This window comes from Streptopelia decaocto (assembly GCF_964273445.1).
Source record: "Streptopelia decaocto genome assembly, chromosome: 6".
NCBI classification, from domain to species: Eukaryota; Metazoa; Chordata; class Aves; order Columbiformes; family Columbidae; genus Streptopelia; species Streptopelia decaocto.
In genome coordinates this window covers 62,508,290-62,529,607 of record NC_138660.1, presented here as the reverse complement: position 1 = coordinate 62,529,607, position 21,318 = coordinate 62,508,290, and the positions used below count along the sequence as shown (strand labels likewise).

At 42.4% G+C, this 21,318-nt stretch overlaps 1 protein-coding gene across 1 annotated transcript in view; it reads left to right on the top strand.

Annotated features, from left to right (window-relative positions):
* The first annotated feature begins 2,171 nt into the window (after positions 1-2,171).
* The window catches only part of NXPH2 (neurexophilin 2), a 38,294-nt gene continuing 19,147 nt past the window's right edge, over positions 2,172-21,318 (top strand). Inside the window, exon 1 of the mRNA XM_082055658.1 lies at positions 2,172-2,551. Coding sequence (XP_081911784.1) covers positions 2,498-2,551 — 54 coding nt within the window. The 5' untranslated portion in view covers positions 2,172-2,497. The remainder of the gene's footprint in view (positions 2,552-21,318) is intronic.

Below are 21,318 nucleotides of genomic sequence, written 5' to 3'. Positions count from 1 at the left end.
AAGCCAATTACAGAAATTCAGCCTTCCTTGAATTCATAGAGCACAGCTTTTCATTTTCAAAAAGATCTATCTAAATGCTTCATCCGAATTTAGTCTTCATAATTCTAACTAATTGCATAACAGTCTTTTCACCCCGCTGCATAATGCAATTCGTCATGAGGAACTAAAACCTCGGCGCCGCACTCGCCGGCAGTACCGCCTGCCAGCACCAGATCGCGCTCAAGATATTTTAATTTATTGTAAGGATCCCTGTCTCCTGGCTGGTCCCTGCGTGGGGTGCTCCACACCAGACCCTTGGGCACCTCCACAGAGAGTTTCCTTACGGTTAAGCCGGTAACAGATTAATTTATGTGTGCAAAATTGTAATTTCAGACCCATAAGAAACGTTACTTTTTCAATACTAAACAAAGGCATAACAGCATTTACTTATTTTTCATCCAGGATGGAAAGGCACCTTTGGGATTCAAATTCTGATAGGTGTGGTTTATGCTGATAATTCGATGTTAAAAATCAAATCAAATGGTAGCACGACAGATTGAAGACCACTAAAGCAAACAGTTAAAAAGCAACTTCTAAATATTGTTATTAAAAGTAACCATGTGGATTACATTATAATATATTGACTTAGTGACCGTCACTGGTTTGGATAGTTCTCTCAATGTTTTTTTTAATCTGATACAAATTAACCAATTTTAAAGGTTTTCTGTTTGTGTGAAACTTCCTTTGCTACACCTTTCCTGAGCCCAAATGACAGAATGCGATCTGTGGCCTGATCGCATCCATTCATTTTATGAGATGCCAAGAAGCAGAGCTCGGAGAGGAACCAGCGGGGTGTAACAACTAAATAACCACAATCATTATCTGGGAAAATCTTGTCTGCTCTCAAGTGCAGCGAGGCTGTTCCACTGGCAAGGATTTTAGAGACTGAAAACACAAAGATAGTAAAAATGTAACCTGAACATAGGCTTAGTAAGAAGATGCAACAGGACAACCAAGAAATAGGAGGAAACTGATCTGCAAAGGGCAGGTAGGGTTTGGAAACTGAAACCACTACCTGCACCTCAGCACAGAGATCTCGTGTATCACATCGCGTGTGAATTATCCATCGGCAAACACCACCAGACCTGACGCAGGTGTCACCGTGACAGGTGAGGGTGCCACCACCGCAGTCCCAGGCCACACGGAGGCACATGTGCTGAACGTGGCCGGGGTTTCCATCTAACCCTGGGCTCTGGGGCTCAAAACTTTATTTCCCCTTTCAAGGTCACAGCATTACAAGTTTGTCAATCACGCAGCTTGGAAACGCAGGAACAAAAGTCTCATGCTGATCTTAAAAACAGGTCTGGAGCATATTCATTAATTTACGTTATTAAATTGATATAACGTCAGAGTTATTTAGAGACAGATTCTCCAGCCCTGTGGGTTCCCAGCACATTCAGGCACCATCTCCCCCGGTCCTGCTCGCCCCACGGTGCCCGCAGCACCTGCCCAGCTCCAGCCGCGCACAAGGAGCCCCCTGGAATCTGATGCTGTCCCCACAGCCATTCGAGGGGACACTGTCCCCACAGCCATTCGAGGGGACACTGTCCCCAGCTGGCAGCCCCGTGGTGTCCCCCGGGCAGGCCGGGCTGTCCCACCGTGTCCCCTCACAGCCGGGGAGGAGAAACACGTTGAGTTTCCCCGCAAGGACCACGGCTTCCCACCCGTGTGCGGGTGACAGACCTACCCGAGAGACACGGAGCTGCGACAGGGGGTTTCCTGCAGAAATGGAGCTGGGGAGGGGAACATTAAGCCAAACCCTTCACCTGTCTTTCACACAGCAGAGCTGGCGGCCATGGCGGGGCCGGGTTGCGGAGACTCCCTGAGGGAAAGGAACCCCGGGGTCGCTTCCCCACGCTCTGGCCCCGAGAGCCGCCGTTCCCCTCCGGGCAGGGCGGCGAGAGGCGGCTGCGGGCGGAGGAGGCGCCGCCGCGGCTTTAAACTCGCCGGGAAGGGAAGGGAAGGGCAGGGTAGGGCCGCCCCGCCCGGGGCAGCGGGGTCTCCGCAGCGCCCGGCGGTTTCGCGCCGCCTCCCCCTCCACCCCCCTCAACGGCTTCTCCTCAACTTTAGCCCGGCCGGGCGACTCCTCCGCCCCGGTGGCACCATGGCCGGCAGCGAGGCGGCGGGCTCCAGCTCTCGGGACGGGTTGTGAGGAGACCCCCCCCCCCCCCCCCCCTCTGCCCCGCGGGGGGAGCCGCGACCGCCCGGCCCGGCAGCGCCGCCACCGCCTTTTCTTCCTTCTTCCCGCCTCCCGCCCGCCATGGCCGCCCGCGGAGCCGAGCGGTGCGGCGGTGCCGGGGTCTCTCCGCCGCCTGGCAGCGCCCCGTGAGGGGGGACAAGCGGGGCGGTGTGTCCCTGCGCTCAGCGCTGCCCGCCCCCCCCTCCCCACACCGCCTCCCCGGAGCGGAGATGTGCGAGACCCGTGCGAGGGGAGTCGCCTCCTAGACCGGCAGCCAGGATGGTGCACCTGCAGCCCCTGCCCCTCATCGTGGTTCAGGGCGTCCTCCAGCTCGTAAGTCTCCTTCCCCGCGTCCCTCTGCCCCCCCACCGCAAGACTTTAGGGAGAACCGGCGCCTTTTCCCACCGGGGAGGCGCGGTGTCCTCGGGTGGCAAAGGCAGGCTGGCTCCGAGCAGCCTCCCACAGCCCCACACCTACTCTTATTTCGGGTTTTAATTCTTTTTTTTCTAAGTGTGCTTTTCCGCGCGTTTGCTGCTCGGCGGGCTCGTTCGGAACCGCGGGGCTCTCGGTGCCCGAGCAAAGAGCGGCCCCGGGAGCCGGGGCTGCCCCGGTACCGCGGGCGGGCGCGTTTGTGAGGGCGACACCCCGAACCGCCCGTTCCCGACAAGTTGTTTTGCTGTCCTCAAGTGCCTCTTCCCGTGTGCGGGACACGGCGGGTTGTGTGGGCAGAGTCACCTGCGCTTTGCGAGCTCCCCCGTTAGTGCCGCCGTTCTGCAGCCCCGGCGAAGGGTTTTGGTGTAATTTGTATTACGAACCGCCGCACACGCCTGGATTAGGTGCTGCACGACGTGGGGGAATTGGGGGCTGACGTGAGAAGGTGAAATGCGGAGCTCAAACCTGTGTAATGGGGAAGCAAAGCGCTTGGAGTCAGGCGGAGAGCAGAACTTGTCTCCAAACCAGCGAATTATCCTGTTTGAGGGGCATTAATGCTAGAAAACAAATGATCTAAATCCTCGTTGCAGTTTTAAAAGAGAGAACTTGCATTCGCAAACAAGTTAGGCGGTCTTCACTGTAAAAAGTATTAGTAAAATGCTATTTTGAAATTGTTTAAGGAGGGTGTTTTGTTTTGTTTTGTATTTTACTTCCATAATTCATGCTGCAAAAGTTCTGCCTCCCTTCGCCAGCTGCCTTTTAGCTGAAAGTTTGTCACTGCAGTCAACAGGGAGTGTGTAATAAACCCTGAAGGGATTAAACACCCTCCTTAAGAACTGGAGTCTAATATTACAGCGTGAGTTGATTGATTAGTTTTTGAGGAAGCTTATGTCAAATTCTAATCCGGTTTTGGATTGTGCTTGTCGTGTAATGTTTTTTGCTCCAGCACTTTATCATAGGAATGAAGTAGCGAGCTGCAGTCCTGCGATAAGGCACACATTTCTTTCACACTCCTATCCTTTTGGACAAGAAAAGGCTGTTTACATTCTTCACATCCTTGCAGCCCAGTTCCCAGCTAAACAGGGGTGAGCAATGGGAAAGGAAAGCAGTAAATGGATTACAAAGTTGCTGAGCAGAAGAGAACTAAATAAAAACGCTCCTTCTTCATACCTACAACCTCTCACTCACACCCTCCCTTGTTTTCTGGATGGTGTTGGGAAGTCGCTTGCTGTGGTCTTAAGTGCTTGGAGTGAAGGTTGGGTACAGAAGCAAAGTTGCTGTCTTGAATCAAACGAAAATAATGTGTAGTCAGTGCAGGTTTTCAGGTGGATGTGCCACTCAGCTCACCCAGAAGTATTCTTTTTCTTTTCTGCATTCTTTATATACAAACCAGAAAAGTTTTGGAGTCAATTAGTTTCACAGCTTACATACATCAGCTTAAATAATAAAGCAAAATGAGAATGTGTGAGGTACTTTTAAAGCATTTTAGGCATACCTTTTAACGCTGATCTATTACTTAAAAGTTGTGTAAATACTACTACTGCCAGAACTTCTGGTTAACATCTGGTTAAATTTTCAGCTGCTTATTAATTGAGTTTGGAAATATTTGATGCCAGTGGTAATGCACTGAATAAAAGTCTCTGTGCTAGTCTTTGTTCTCTGGACAGTATTGGAGTGCCTGATGCCTTTCTGGAATCTAACTAGCATTTTAGCAGGCAGACATTGGTGATACTAATTCTTGTCTTTTTAAAAAAATTATTTTTTAAAGCAAAGATCAACTTGGTTAATAATAGTACAACACTAAAGGCTCATCCTTTCAGCCAAGAAAGAAAAAAATGTGGGTTTCAGTGCTGCGATTCAGCAGCATTCTAGTAACCCAGAAATGCTACCATCAACCCTTCCTGATGGTGCAATCTTAATTTTTTATGAAATCAGGGACATTAGAATGCAAAATATTTTGGCACTGCATTTTAGTGAATGTAGAAGTACTTTTTAAACTTAAAAAGCTTGCTTGGCTTTCAGATACCTGAGTGTGGCATGTACTTACCTACTTTTTAAAGATGCACAAATGTAGGATAAAAAAATGTGTAAAACTTCACAAATTTGAGGAGATGCTAAAGATCATGGCGGACAATCTGGCTGAATTTCTGAAAGCGGTGTTAGGTGATTGTTTGTATGCTGCATCTAATACTGTTCAATCAGAAGCTCATGTTTAGTATTTCCTTAATACAGTATGGATGTGTTTTTGTAGCGTATTCTTGGATTATTATTTTGATTAATAGATGGTGTACCGGTATGCATGCAGTATGAATACGTACAATGTTCTTAAACTCCTTTGCCTGTTGGGGTGTATTAAACAGCAAGGAAGCCTGCTGTTGCTTCAGTCGAAGGTACCAACTTGCTTCTGTATAAATGCATTTATCTTAAAACTCAGGTTTACCTTATGTTGTCCATATAGATCAAAACAATCAGTTGCAATGCACAGTCAGTACATGTCTGGGCTGTTATTGATAAGAAGACCAGAAATGGTTGTATTGTATTATATTAGCAGGTACTATTGCTTTACTATGATTTTTCAGTAAGCTCTTTCAATTGGCACATAATTGCTGAATGCCCTGTTAGTTGTCTCTTCATAAATAAACGGGGGTTACATGTTGGGGATTGAAAAGACTGAAGTGTTAGGGTTATATGGTTTATATTGTGCCTTCTAGTGTTTTGTTAAGTTAGTTTTAAATGCGTTAAAGGGATGGGGCTTCTGCTACTTCCTTGGGAATATTAGCAGTAATTTTAAAGAAATCTTCTTTAAAAGAATTAAAAATGTTGTCAGTAACCTGCATTTTCTTTTCACATTATTAATTAGCACCTTTAAAATGTCATTTTTCACAACATTGTTTGAAACAGCTTATGTGAGGTCTTCAAAATGTGGGAGATTTCCCCCTTTCCCTCAAGAAAGAAACAGGAGGAAAAAAAAAAGGGCTGTATACAGGTTTTGAATCAAGAAGCAGAGTTTGCTTTAGCAGTAGACACTTTCCTTTTGCCTTGGCAAGGTACAGTCACAGACAGGACCTGTGGTTCTATAGGGTAATGGGGCACCTTAATTATTTGTTTATTCCTACATCTTTGCACTCTGAAATTAATAAAGGATTACAGCAGCATTTTCTAGTGCCTATAGTTAAAGTTGCAACAGAATTCCTATCAAGAAACTGTCTCATAACATTATCAGAGTTGTCACCGTGTTATAAACCCAGGAATCAATTATTTTACAAAGCCTTAAAAGCAATTAATTTTTCCCAGTAGTGTTTGTATAGATGAGAAATAATTAGAAAAAAGACAAAGTACATTATTTTAAGATTTTTTTTTTTTCTCCTCCAAGATTGAAGTATAGCATTTGATATGAGGGAAATACAATGACAGATTATGTTTGCCTTGGACTTTTCAAGGACTGGGATTTTTTACCCATAATGAAAACCATTTTGTCAAACAATTAAGCCAAATTTTTTACAGAGGTTTTTTTTAAAACTGAGTTTAACAACTTGAGCTGAGAAGAACATTTATAACTTGCTGTAGTACAAGACATGACTTCATATGCAGAAATAGCTTGAAAACTGAGATAAAGCTGCATTTCCATTTAAAATATGTACACCATGTAGGGCATAGAAACACAGAGGTATGTTCCTCCTGGCTACTTTAATTTTGTCTCCTTAGCCCTGCAAACGTGGTCTGTGTAACGTGCCCTTGCAGTGAGAATCAGAAATAAGCACCGTGCAAAACTCCCAGCTCCGTTTCAGAAAGGTAAACGCTTCCCTCTGGTCATCTGGAAGTGCATAGGTGTAATTCCATCCCTCTTAATTTCAGGGAGATCTTTCTCCTGAAATATACTGGGCCCAACATCTCATTTATTTTAGTATATTTTGGTATTTTTCTTGATGCTGTAGGCATTGTAAGCCTCCATCTCATTCTTGTGTAATAACAGAAGCAACCCAAGGAATGCGGGCTGTTGGAAGATGAAGACAGCTCAACAAATGCTGGTTTCAGCAGCTTGAGAATTTATTATCCTGAATGAGGAGTTGTGGCTTAAAGTGGATGGGGCTAGGTTTAGTTTACATAGGAGGTTAACGTGCAACACTAAACCCAGCTTGTCCTGACGTCACATCTTTTGACCTAGTTCTATGGAATTGGTGACTGATATTTTTCAGTTCGTTTGTAGGTTGACTGGGGCACGGAAAGGTTAGAGATCCCGTTTTAAACCTCTACAGCGAGTCTGTTTGATGTCCAACAGACCGTGAGACACCCCAGGCTTCCCTTGCATATAGGGCATGTAAAATCCAAGTCTCAACCTTTCCATCTGTAATGTGGAAAGTACTTTTCTGTATCTCAAAGTGCTTTACCATACATGTCAGAGATGTGCTGTAAGTACTACTTATTACTGGTAGCGCAGTGTAGCGGACAGGGAAGTGAACGGGAAGATTGATGGAGCCCAAACACCAAATTGGGATGTGCTAATAGTCCCACCTTTCTGGTTTCCTTCCTTGGATTCTGCAGGGAGCTCGAGCACAATGGATAGAAAGGAAGCCGCCATAGAAATCGCTCACTGCTCTGGATTTTCAAGGCATCAAGACTCAGAAGTACAACTGTGCTCTAGGTGTGCAGAATTCCTCAGATACTGTTGAAAATTTTACCCTTAATCAACAGTTCACAAAGAAAAACATACAGAAGCAAGAGCTGCTTGATGTGGGGTGGGAAGGGAGCACTGGGCAGTAACCCTTACTGTGGGTGAGGTGTGAACATGTATTTGGCTCGACTATTGAATAAGACGTGGTAATTCATGGCATTTCTGCACTAAGGGAAGATCAGTGCTAGTCTATGCTGAATGGTTTAAGACAAAAGCTGTGATTCCATAAGTGTGGGTTGTATCTTAGTCTCTTCTGCGCAGGGAAGACTGTTGCTTTCAGTCTTTCACGCACACTTGTCCATGTATCAAAACCCAATGCAGTGAGGAAAAAGGAATAGTTTTTTGCCTTCATCACAAAATCGCTGTGATGAAGTGACTGTTTAAAAGCAAATGTACTTCACAGAACAGTGCATTTGCTCTGTTAGTCTGTCTTCTAGTCCTGATTTTCGCCCAGCTCTTAAACCCACCACTTGGCTATACCCACTATAAAGCAAAAATAGCGGCCTTGAAATTTTTACTGGATCAAATCTTGCAGAACTGGAAAAGAGCAAAGTGAAAGTTCCCATTCATGTGACTATGATAAATTCATCCTGGATTTGATGGGCAGCTTTGACCTTTCAATTCAAATCTTAAATATGCTTTTGTGTATTTCCCCGACCCCATTCAGCATTCCCATTCTGGTTTCGCGCTCTCAATTTCCCACCATGTTTGTAGCTGTAGTCTATACAGTTTGTTTAGGTAGTTAAAGAATCAGAGTTGAAGAAAATAATAGGTGGAACTGGTAGTAGGTTCTTCTTCCAACACTAGTCTAATTAAGAGTGGAGAGGGAATAACGGGCTATGAAGATGGGCCCAGAGTTAAGACTAAGTAGTTTTGTCCTCGCAGCGGAGATTTCAGCGCTGGTATGATGCTCTGCTCTCCCTGGCATGGCAGTGCTTACTGTAAATACAGAATTTGAATGACTTGACTGTAATTTAAGGTAGAATTAAAGAACATTAAGAGCTGTAGTTCTTGAGATGGGTTTTCTCTTTGTTCCAAACGATTGGTAGTAATAGATGCTATTATTAGCAGGGAAGTGAAAATGAAAGAATAGGGAGAAATAAAAAATAAAACTAGGAATCTAATGTCTCTAAAATCAGTTTTTATGTGCATTGGGACCCATTATGGTTATTGTGTCATTACAGTGCAGAGTGGAGGTTACTTTGAATGCCCTAATTCTGCTTCTCCAGATCTAGCATGTTTGGTTTATGTTCATGCTAAGTCGAGAATTTCATGACTTTATAATACTTGATTTTGCTGATGACCAGGTATTTCTAATACCACGAATCCACCAGGATTCCACCTTAATGTCTTCTTATTGTACCCATTATCTAGGAAAATACAATACTGTGCATAGAGATATTTCTATATTTTTTTCTGTTATTATGTATTATGAGGGAGAGGAAGAAGATGGAAAGAAACCAGTTCCATAGGCAGATGGAGTGAGCCTGAGGAGTTCCTGCAGGAGAGAGACAGACAGACTGACAGTAACAAAGTATTCCCAAGCTGAATTTTCTCCTTACTCCAAGCAGTTGAGTGGTTCTTAGAAGAAGAAACGTTAGAGTTTGTAGAACAGGAATAGGTACATAACAGTAGCTTTGTAGTTGGACTTCATGGTCCTTTATGGTCAATATGTATTACATACATGCCATCATTATTTTGTGTAACTGAGGAAACAAGAGCTATGTAAGTGTAATAAAATAGAGCCTCGGGGTACATTAATTGGTGTTAATTGATGTGACTTATGGCTTAGGATTTTTAACCCATGACTATTAAGGTGATGCTGCATGTGTTTTTCTGAGTTGGATTTTAGTGCTGTACCACATGCTTTTCTCAAATAAAATTCTGATATATCTACATTTTTAGTACAATAACATGATAGTTTGGTATTTTTTTTGTATTTTTATGTATTTAAAGTACAATAAACTGTATGTGGGTTATAGTCATCTTAGAGCCATGTATTTGGAAACTGAGTAAATTCAGGGTTTGTACTAAACAGAATATGTGAATGACATAAAGAAAAAGCTTTAGCCCTGCCCTTAAGTAGCACTTTGAGGAGGAAAACATAAAACATGGAAAAAAAAAAAACCCTGAATATCTTTACAGTATATTTTGATATAATTTCAGGACAAAGTATAATTATATTTATTTCATATACTGTGAGGCAGAGGTCACATTATATGATTTTGTGATTCTTTGAGGCTGTGGTCAACATGACCACATGGAAACTCTACCATACTTCTTGGTTCATTGGGTTCGAATCAAAATCTTGCCACTAAATCTTGCTGAGACCAAAGCAACAAGGTTTAAACCTAAACATGTCTAATCAACCTCCAGGTATAAATGCAGATTTAAATACAGGGGAAACAACCGTACAACTGCTGGTTGTAGGCCATGTAGCTGTGTATTCCCATGTGTCACGAAGGTTAGTATTGCATGTGAGAAACTCAGCTCCGTATTTCACACATTTTAATGTTTAATTTGGGGATAATTAAAAAAATCCTCCTCTTGTACTTTGTTCTCTTATGGATTCTTAAAATACACTTTTAGTTCAGAGCCTCCTTGGTTAAAAAGCAAATTAAAAAATCCTCTAAGACATTCAGAAACATATCTTAAATAAGTTAAAGATGAAACTTCAATCTTAAAACTTAAAAATGATTAAAGCACACTGCAGCTGGAAAAAAACTGCTGAACCTTGACTCTTGATAGGTTGGTAATGGGACATTTTTGTAGTGAGAGAATGTGGGGCGAGGAAGAAACGAAGAGCAGTTCTTTGGTTTCTTGAACAAGCAGTGTGCCAGGGAGAAGGGTAAAACCTGTCTTGTTTTCCACTCATTAAACTAACAAAATGCTAATCAGCTTTGTGGAACGATTCGTAGTAGATAATATTACTTCTCACTGTGGTACCACTGAAGATAAGGGTGTTTTAGCCTGGACCACTTCAAATTAGATGATTGAACACTTATATGTGACAATCACTAGCTAAATTGCACCTTGCTTAACAGATAAAGTTTGTCCACTGGCTGATTTCAGTTCTGTGGCCATTGAGGACTGGGAAAAGACTGTTGCTGAACTACTTGTTGGGTTGGGACAAACCCTGTGATACAGCTGCTGTTTTATGCCACACTTGGCTTTATCCTACCGTGTATAGTCATCAAGTTAGTCTTACAGTATTGGAAACATCCATTTTTGAGTTAATTTTGAATCAAACTGCAGGGTCTTCTGTGCGGAATGACAAATCTACCGCTCCTTTCTGCGTTCCTCTGGCTTGCCTCTGGCCCTCCAAAGGCTTTTGGCAAGCTGCGAGCTCCCTGCTTTGTCACCTCTTGTTCTCCCTCCCTGCTTCATCCTCCCAAAGTTATTTTTCCACACAGAGAATTCTCAAATCCTCTGGCAGAAGCAGCGGCTTCCTCACTTTCCCATTGGATCCAAAGTATGGTAGCCAGGGTCAGGTAGAAAGACTATCTTCCTGTCTACTGATAAGTAGAAAAAAATACTTCAACTTTGCTTTTTAAAACAAAACATACTGTATCTGTACATGAAACAAATTAAATATCTAGAGCCACCTTTCCAGAATCTACTAGTGGTCATTAGTTTGCCCCTTGTCTGTCCAAACTCTCTGGTAGTGGATCAGTCCCGAGACTTTATTGGCTTTGCGTCCTAGGTTGTATAACGTAGTTCTAGAGTGTTTCCATTTAAAATTGTCCGTTTTTAACTCGGTTGTTACAAGGTGAAATCTGAGTGGATATCCACTATTAAAGCAATAGGCTGGAACATGATGTGGGGGCTATCATACTGCCTTTCATTTTTTAAGGAGCAAGAACTGCAGGTTCTTCAGACTGTGCTATTTCTCTAGAAAGCTTATTTTCCCCTTCTGTCACCCTCTCCCTGTCAAGGTCTTGCTGTGGCAGTGAGGTCTGGGGTGTAAAATTTACATCAAGACCAGGAGATACAAGAAACTCCATTTCCACCACATCTACATTCTGAGGGCACAGAAGGTTTTCGGTTTCTTTACCTTTTCTCTCCTTCCCTTCAGAACCCCAAATCCCAGATTTTTTAAATTTTTTCTCCGTACAGCAGTTCTGGTGAAATAATGGATGATGTTTTTCCTTCAAGTTCTTAAAAACTGGGAGAACTATCATCATCCATCTCGTTCTTTGAGCCTCTTCTTATTTTTCTTCTCACTAAACCTCAGTATCCAGTTCCTGGCACCTAACTGAGACTAGCTTAAAATAATACCAAGGTAGCTGAGTGTCTGACAGGAGAATGAATTCATTGTTAAGACCTATTTGATTTAAAATAAATGAAATGCCTCTAAATGTAAGAATGAAGAAACATGACATACCTCATACTCAGATCCATTTTATGGTATTCACCCCCTAATCCTTTTATTCAGATATGCACAACCTGTGTATTATCAGCAGTGGACAGCCTAACAATGCTGTGACTAGGGAATTTAAACTCCACATTTTATTTGACAAAACATTTTTGTGGGTATGGAATGGGATCTGTTACTCTGCTTGCTTAGAATGAAGGTTCAGTGTCGCTGTTTTTAATACTTGGTGTAGAACAATGGGGAAAGAAATGAATTAAAAATAGCTAACTTTGTATTTATGATGACTAAGAAGAACATTCTGCAGGAATTTGCCTCTAGTGAGTTTGCAATATTCTTTCAGTGAAGAGTACAGTTATTTTTTTTGGTCGGATAACAAGAATAATATAGTGAAAAATAGAAATATAATAGGTATTGTATCTTTGGGTTTTGATGGATTGAATTGTCTTGTCCAGTTCAGTTAAACTACTAGTTTTATTTTTAATTGATATCAATAAAGCTGGTAACTGTGAAGAAGATTCAACTTGATGTTCTATTTAGATACTAAAACCGTAGTCCTGATAACACAAACCAGTAGTCCCTTAACTGACTTGTCCCATGCCAATGATATTAATCTCCGGCTGTGCCTTCGGGGAATATTGAGATAAACCGGACTGTGAGCAGGTATCAATAAAGCCCGCTCTACTATGCATATGTGCCCTGTGCCCCAATTTTTGCCTTACCCACTACAATCATTTAATAGAAACCTAATTATCCTTGAGAACATCAGTTCTGTCACATGCGATTGAAGTGCACAGAATGGCTGAGCAGTGATTTGTGTAGGGCTGATGTACAGCTGATGGGCGACAGCATCATAGGAAGCTTGATTTTTCTTAGAAAATGGACTAAAACAATATTTCAAACAGAAATGAGCCTGAAAGCCAAACCACACCTGCATCTCAGTCTGAAGTTCACCAGGATTTCCTGGGGTGGCCACGTTTCAGGGTTTTGGTTGTTACTGTACAGACATGTCGAGGATGCAGAAGACATTTTAATCTTCCCTTGGCTGTAAAGAAAATGTGGGCTACTGTATAATTAATTTGGTTCAGGAACCTCTTCAAAATACTCTCTGGAAAAGAAGTAGTGATCCATTTTAGTGGGGCAACAAAAGTGCACAAGCAAATGTATGTGGTTTTGTTTTTGTTGTGTTTTTTTTTTCCCCCCACCACACTCATTCCTTCACTTTGAGAATAACATCTTACCTAAATGTGATCAGGAACTTTATTTCTGGAGAATTCATAGTCATTAAAAGACAGCACGGGAGTTCTCTCTGTCACAGCTTTGAATGAAACACCTGCAGTTTGCATATGGTGCCTGAGAATGGGACTCAGCAAGCTCCCCATGCAGAAGGAAGGGAGATACCTCACAAGGTCTCCAGAAGAAACAATCAGTAGCTTCAGATATATCCCTTTTGGAAAGTTCAGAGCCTTCCTCTGGTCCTTTCACTTAGACTAACAGGCTTTTTAAGGGAAGCTGGTCAGCCAAAGCTAAAACAACTTTTAATGCCTAATTAATAAGTTGATGATAATATCTCCAGTCTCACAGTGCAAATGTCTGCATGTATCCCCTAATTTGGGTAGAAGAAGGGAAAGCGAGCTTGCATCTCTCAAGGCAGTATCATGTTTATCAAGGTAGATGGTATTTACAGCAGGGTGCTCAGCCCCTGCCCTCAAAGGGACTGAGCTGCTTGGATCTACCTTTGGAGAAGAGGGAGAATAAGTACAAATTTGTTCATTTTTTGGCGGTGGAGTATGTGTGTTCAAATTCAATGAGAATAGGAAAGTGGCTTTCCTCTCACACCTAGCAGAAGATGTACTTGCTCCTGCAAGGAGACATTGGATTTTTAAAACAAACAAACAAACAAAAAACAACTAAAAAAAAAAATAGTTTTCTTCTTTCTATAACCTGAGTCACAGGTGTGTGAAAACTCCTCCTGGATTGGATCCTTCGGGGAAGAAATACCTAGACTTGTATCCCAAGACAGCCCATACATGGATTCGAAGCTCAGGTGCCCAGTAAAGCTTACTCCAAAACAAACTGAAGGGAATTTGCATTCTTAAAACATAGGGATGGCTTGTGTCATGCAACTTACAGGAGGTTTTACATGTTATATTATATTTAGGACCTGGGCATCCATTATGAACCTGTGGTATCACAGTATCACAGTATGTTTGGGATTGGAAGGGACCTCAAAAGATCATCTAGTCCAATCCCCCTGCTGGAGCAGGAACACCCAGGTGAGGTCGCACAGGAACATGTCCAGGCGGGTTGGAATGTCTCCAGAGAAGGAGACTCCACAACCTCCCTGGGCAGCCTGTTCCAGGCTCTGTCACCCTTACTGAGAAGAAGTTTCTTCTCAAATTTAAGTGGAACCTCTTGTGTTCCAGCTTGATCCCATTACCCCTTGTCCTATCATTGTTTGCCACCGAGAAGAGCCTGGCTCCATCCCCATGGCACTCACCCTTTATATATTTATAAACATTAATAAGGTCCCCCCTTAGTCTCCTCTTCTCCAAACTAAAGAGACCCAGCTCCCTCAGCCTTTCTTCATAAGGGAGGTGCTCCACTCCCTTAATCATCTTTGTTGCCCTACGCTGGACCCTCTCCAGCAGTTCCCTGTCCTTCTGGAACTGAGGGGCCCAGAACTGGACACAATATTACAGATGTGGTCTCACCAGGGCGGAGTAGAGAGGAAGGAGGACCTCTCTCGATCTACTAACCACCCCCCTTCTAATACACCCCAGGATGCCATTGGCCTTCCTGGCCACAAGGGCACAGTGCTGGCTCATGGTCATCCTGTACTTGCTGTCTCACAAGCTCTTCCCGCTCTTTTGTTGTTGAACTCAGCAGCTGGATACCAGAACAAGCGACCTGACATCTTGCTGTCATGTAGGATGCTCACACCAAACACATCCCAGTATTCCTCACTAGATTTTTTCAGAAGGTCCCATGATACTCCCTAGGAAGCTTCACAGCTGACGGTATCATATTGTTTAGTAAATTCTTTTCTAATACTGTACACAAAGTTTTCCTAATTCCTTCCTGTTATGCTCAGCTATCTTCTCTTTTATCACTCATGAGACACTTTGCTTTCGGCTGCATTATTTGCTGGTTCCTGGGGACCTTTTCCTCAAAAACCTACAATGTTAGCACTGCGAGTCACAGCAAGTTTTGCCTCTTTATTGATCTTTTTTGCTGATTGCGTGTGTTTGGACTGACTTCTATCTCTTCTTTTTCCCTCTTTCCTGTTGGTTTTCACAGAATATCTTAATAGATGTTAACCATAACTTGTTAGGGTCAAAATATACCATCTGAACGTATAGAACTCTTGGAGAATTTAGCAATTTTTGGATTTATAACTTCTGCTGCAAGCTCTTCAAGGGCGCCTTATGCTTTGCGTATGGGACTGGGCACACATCAGTGCTCTGAGTAAAGACAGCGGTGGCTGACAAGAAACATAACAGCAGGAATTACACAGAAACAGATTGTATGCCTACATGTTTTGCTCAGTCTCTAATTTCTGATTAAAGAAATATCCCACGAATTCCTGAGGGACACGTTTCTTTGTGAGCAGTGAGAACCTCTGTAACTGTCACTGGGTAAGAAAAACTTCTGTTGAAAGATGCTGTAAAGAAGCATCAGATGCTCTGTTGCTGTAAACATTATGTTGCTTCAGATTTCCCATTCCTGAAAGAAATATGTTTGGAGTAGTCTGTAAAATAGTCTTTTTACCTGGAACCACCACCTGTTTCTCATACAAGTCATCATCTTTAATAGATAAACTTTCCATCAAGAGCTAGACAAGATGCTAGTTTTTCTGGCAGCAGTCAGAAACAAGAACAATAAATGTGTGGGAGAAATGCATCAGTTTGGTTAGGAACATCACAGTGTGTGCCTATCTGAAATATAGACCATGTGGAAACAGAAATAGGTGCAGGGGAGGCTCCAAGTGTAGAATTATTGACCCTGGAAGATAAGATACAGAATAACCTTCCTAGGTTGTACTTTGTCAATCTTAAGTAGTGTTTGCAAGATCAGTGTTTTAACAGTTTCATCCCCCTCAGCAAAGGTTTAATAATAGATGCATCAGAGCTTTTCCTATTTTTTTCCTTTTATAAATTACACTACTGTAAAAGTACGCTAATATTCTATGCATTTGCCAGTGTTCTGTAAGATGGTATAAATAAGTACCGCTGGCTGATGTAGCTCATAAAAGTACATAAATGTGTTTGTTTTTCTAGTCTGGTTGCTCATTTTCTGATCGTGGTCTCAATTCTGGGACCAACTGGTTGAGCTCTCCCTGTGTTGTGTCAGTCCTGGAAGGGACAGGGTCTGCAATACTATGACCATCTGTAGGATGATTTAGTCAGTAGATCACAATGAATCTTTTTTTAAATTTTTGTGAAATATAAATATGATTATCAAAAGATAACTCAAGATAAATTCTTCTTTCCCACAGTGCTAATCAGATGTCTGCACTGGGGTATTTTTAAGTCCATCAGACAAAATAATTATGTTTTCTTCAAAATGCTTTGGAGCATTCATCCTAACCATCTGTTGAAGAAGTGCACCGTCTTCCACACATCTCAAATATGATGCAGTCTGTGTCTAGCTATATTACCAAGCAACCATCCTCTGACATGTTTTGTGTGTGTGTATATAATATATATTATATATATATGACCATGTCCTGGGAAGTTAGCAGATGAAAGTTGTCCTTTAAGTCTACCACACAATGCAAATATGACTTCATTTCAAGGAATGTGTCCATTTGAAACAAGGAAACAAATTGCTAAGTCCCTATATATGCTGCCATTCAAAACCTATTATTCAGATAAACAACTTGGAACCAGCATGTTTAAAAAATAAAGCTGCTAGGGTTTCTTTTTTAAACTGGCAGAGCAGGAGGAAGGCGGCAGCTCTGCCTTTTCTGGTAGGTGCTTGCTGAACCTGGTGACGAAATTCCCGGTGCTGTTGTTCTGCTGGCATAAATATGGGTCTTGAGTGGTAAAAACACGCAAAGGTGAAGAGGTTTACTTAAATAATCAGCACCCATCAGTCTCTTTTGAATCGGAAGTTCCATTAATATGGAAATTCTGCGTGTTTAGTGACACCTCCAGACTCTTCAAACCCCACGGCAGCAACTTTCAATGAAATATTTTAAAAATAAGTTTATAATGAAATTGGAAGCAAACAAGATTGTTTAAATCATCCTCTTTGGGTAGATTAGGTTTTGCGGGTTTTATTTTGTTTATACTGTTTTTTTACAGCAAACTACGTCAAAACTTTTCAGTAATGATAGTGATTATGAAAATTTAAGCCTAGAAAATCCCCTTGCGAATTCAGTCTGTAGTCTTACAGAAAAATGAGACTGTTTGGTTTTGACGTCCCATTAGAGTATGGCCCATTAACCACTCACTACCTCCTGATTCTGAGCTCAGCCGCTTTTTTACCCAAACAATAGTTGGCTTGTCAAGGTGGTCACGTCCCAATGTGGGACAGAGATGCTTGGGAGACTGTGTCAAGAAGTAGGTGATGTTCCTCTGCTTTCTCCTCATCCCCAGATCTAGTCTTTTGATAATTATTTAGCAAACAGTTTAGTCAAGCGTGGTAAATTTAGTAAAGCCATGGTAAATCTATGCTGGCTGTTCCCAGTCATCATCTGCCCCTTCATGTGCCCAGATATGACTTGAGAGAGGATTTGCTCCATGATTTCCCCAGGGGCTGAAGTGAGTCCGAGCAGCTCGTAATCTCCCAGATTGTATTTAGCCTTTTTTGAAAAACAGTCACTACATTTGCTTTTTTCTTCCTGGTCATCAGGGACCTCTCCCAATCTCCAAAACCTTTCAAACTCGACAGTGAACAGTCTCATAATAACACCAGCCAGCTCTTCCAGCACCCTTGGGTGACACCCATCCAGCCCTGTGAACTCTGTGTGGGTTCAGATTTCTCAGGGGATCCCTGGCTCAGTTCTCTTCTGTGACTGGTAGTAAGGATTAAGTAGGGAATAGTATCAAAACTTATCATATAATCATAGAACAGTTTGGGTTGGAAGGGCCCTTCCCAGCTGCCCCAGTGCCCCCCCTGCCATGAGCAGGGACATCTTCACCAGCTCAGGGTGCTCAGAGCCCCGTCCAGCCTGGCCTGGGATGTCTCCAGGGATGGTTCAGCCACCACCTCTCTGGCCAACCTGGGACAGGCTCTCACCACCCTCAGTGTAAAAAAACTTCCTCCCCATGTCTAGCCTGAATCTCTCCTCCTTTAGTTTTATACCATCACCTCTTGTCCTGTCACAACATGCCCTTGTAAGTAGTCTGTCCCTATCTTTCTTATAAGCCCCTCCTAAGTACAGAAAGGCCACAATAATGTCCCCCCAGAGCCTTCTCTTCTCCAGGCTGAACAACCCCAGCTCTCTCAGCCTGTCCTCATAGCAGAGCTGTTCCAGCCTTGGGTCATCTTGGTGGCACCTCTGGCCCCTCTCCAACAGCTCTGTGATTTCAGGGGACTTGCATAAGTTGCACTTAGTTTTACAAGAATCAGATTCGTCCCTTGGAGTTCAATACTGTATCACTGAAACAGGCAGCACCGTTTCTGTTTAGTGATGGATGCTAAATGATTGTTTAGCCAAAATCTAAATAACCATCTGCAAAGGAATAGTTGCTATTCACAATTTTTTTCTCTAAATTAACTAGAAGGACCTGAGGATCTCCTGAGGAGATCTAAGCTTTACTTGCAAGGACAGGTCTTGAGTTTGGTCTTCCAAAATTGCAGCAGAGAACGGTCTTGTAGAGGCAGAAGGAAATGTGCTACGGGGGCATTGGAAATGTTCCTTGCAGCTGAGGATGCTCAGGGGGAGCAGCAATGTGCATTCTCTACCCCTATATATATAATAGCTTGAACATGGTATATTTTTCCCTGAGGTCTACACCAGCAGTGTACAAGATTCAGCAAAAATTATGAGTACAGCGTTAGTGTGGGTTAGCCCTGTTTTTGGAGTAAAGACTCAAGACCAACTTGCTTAAAATACTGATGTCTATATTCTCAGCAGTGTTATATTTTAGCAATACCCAAATATATTGGAATGATATGCTTAAGGCAGGCACAGAAAAATTATTTGTAATTCTTTGTAAATCTTGTATTTCTGAATTCAACTGGTGTTTTATGGTTAGGAAGGTCAGAGGTAGAACTGCCAGCATATGCTTCGAGTCAGACTAACAACTTTTGCTCCTGCAAAAACAATTTACACTTTTAATCATCTGCTAGTTTGTGTCCTACATATTAAGGGCTTGTAGATAAATTATTAAATTGAGAAATACTAGATAAGCAAATGAACCTCAGAGCAATTGTAACACCTGGAAAATTTACCAAGTGTAGTGCTATTTTTTTCAGCTACAGACAGAAATGATGGTTAACATTGTCAAGCACTTGCAGTTTTCTACCATACGGGAACTTCATTCTGCCCTCGGTTTGTTATCTGAGGTAGCGACAAGCTGCAGAGAGATGACAGATTTAGCGAAGGATTTGGAGTCTGAACACCTGTGCAGTGTCATGCATTTAAAAATAGAACGTGACAACAAAACACATCAACCCTCCAACATCCAAATGGAAACCACAGGGGTTTTTCCTTCAACTTTTATGCAGAGAAATAGCTCTCAGTCATCGCTGTCCAAGTAAAAACATAAAGCAAAAGCTGTTTTGGTGAGGTCCAAATTAAACAGGAACAAATGGGAGTGGTAGGCATGGATGAACTGAAGCCATTCAGTAGTCACCGTTTCTTTTTTCTTGCTGATGTTTGCATGTCCTGCATCTTTGGGGGGTGCAGATCATTAATGTTCAGCAGGAGTTTCTTCAGGAAGCACTTGCTGGTGGGATAGAAGAGATCTGGCAACTAAAGCTGCTTTGCATACCTTGACTTCTCTGCGACTCATCCAGCCCTCCAATGAAGCTGACAAAAAGAACCCAGCCAAAACACTGTTTTGTTTTGTGTAATCTTCTCTATGGGAGAAAAAAGCATAAACCAAGGACAGAAAGATAAAAACAATCGTGCCTGATGACTGGGTTAGATTTGCGCATTCTGCTCTCCGCTGAAGGAGCCGACGTCACTGAAAGCATTTGAAGGGAACATCTCTGCTCCCCATCTCCTTCCACAGTAACCTTGAAACGTTAATTGAGACTAAAGCACATGGTTTTTATTTTTCTTTTCCACAGAGGGAAGGATGTTTCCCCGTGTGTGAGATGCTGCCAGCGTGCTCCGCACTGAGCACCACTGCTGGCAATGAAGCCCGGCCATCCCCTTGTCCCATTACAAAGTGCTAACCTTCCAGCACAAACTATTTCTTCAGCAAAACCTTTGGTTTTGAAGGTTATATGTTTTTGGTTTTTTTCTTCATATTCATATTCTGAGAGTTTTTCGGTTCTCTTTTCTGTTGCACTTCTGTTAATTGTATTAAAAAGGACATTTATTCAGTGTTTTGGGACAAGAGTTTTATGTGAATATGTGATGAGCAATTAAGGAAGGTCCATATTTAGCTCTTCCGTGCTCTCATTTGTGTATGAGAAGGACAGGAATCTACTTTAAACTCAGATGAAATGAGCATTTTGGATGATAAAAGCTATCACACAGGAATGGCTTACTTCTTAAAATCAATGCAACAAATAGACTCCCTTTAGGAGTTTAGGAGCATCTGGCACCCTTAGAACCTAGTTCATATAATGATATTTCTGTTTATTAAAAAGAATTATATAACAATATGGTTGATTTATTTCAAGATGATTGGCTTAGCAACTTAATTGGACTATGTAGTATACCAGAGGAAAAAAAATAGCAATTAGCTCATTCATTTGTGGATGACTGGAAGCACCGTGCATCACGCTCGGCTTGTTTAAAGGTGCAGCCCTTGGATCCTGCAAGGAACCAAACCTTTTCAGCTTCCACAGAAACCACCTTTGCATCGACAGGACCATCAGCACGAGGCTGATGTTTGGGCATCGGGATGCAGTTGGAGCCCACAGAGACCAGTAAGAAATTTGCTTGGAATGCAGAGAGTGCTGGATGGCTCCTCGTGGGCACAGGAACCTTCCTGGAGAAACAGCGAGACAAAATTGGGCCTGGAAGAATAAAGCTCATTTTCCCCCACTGGGGTCTCTCTTTTCACTTGAGCTGAAACTCCCACCTTCCAAATCCCAAATTCTATTACCGTACCAGAAAATCAGCATGCTGCATGCAAGTTCTGTATTCATCCCAGTGCAAATTTTTATTTCCTCTGTTTCCACCATGACTACTTAGACGTGAAAAACAGCCTCTTTTTACACCATTTGACTGCTTTATGAGGTTACCACCTCTCAGCTGAGACAGAACAGTAATATTTATTATTATTTTTAAGATTATTATTGCTGAACCTCTCAGTAACACAAAAGTAAGAGTTATCTATTGACATGTGTTCAAATTACTTAATGCCCAAATAGTATTTTCAGAATAGCATTTGACAATGGTTCAAATAACTTTGAAGAGCTCTCCCCTTCATTTCAGTTCCAAATGCAGTTTGTTGTGTCAGCCAAGAGACTGCTGTCTTGGGGGCTAATTCC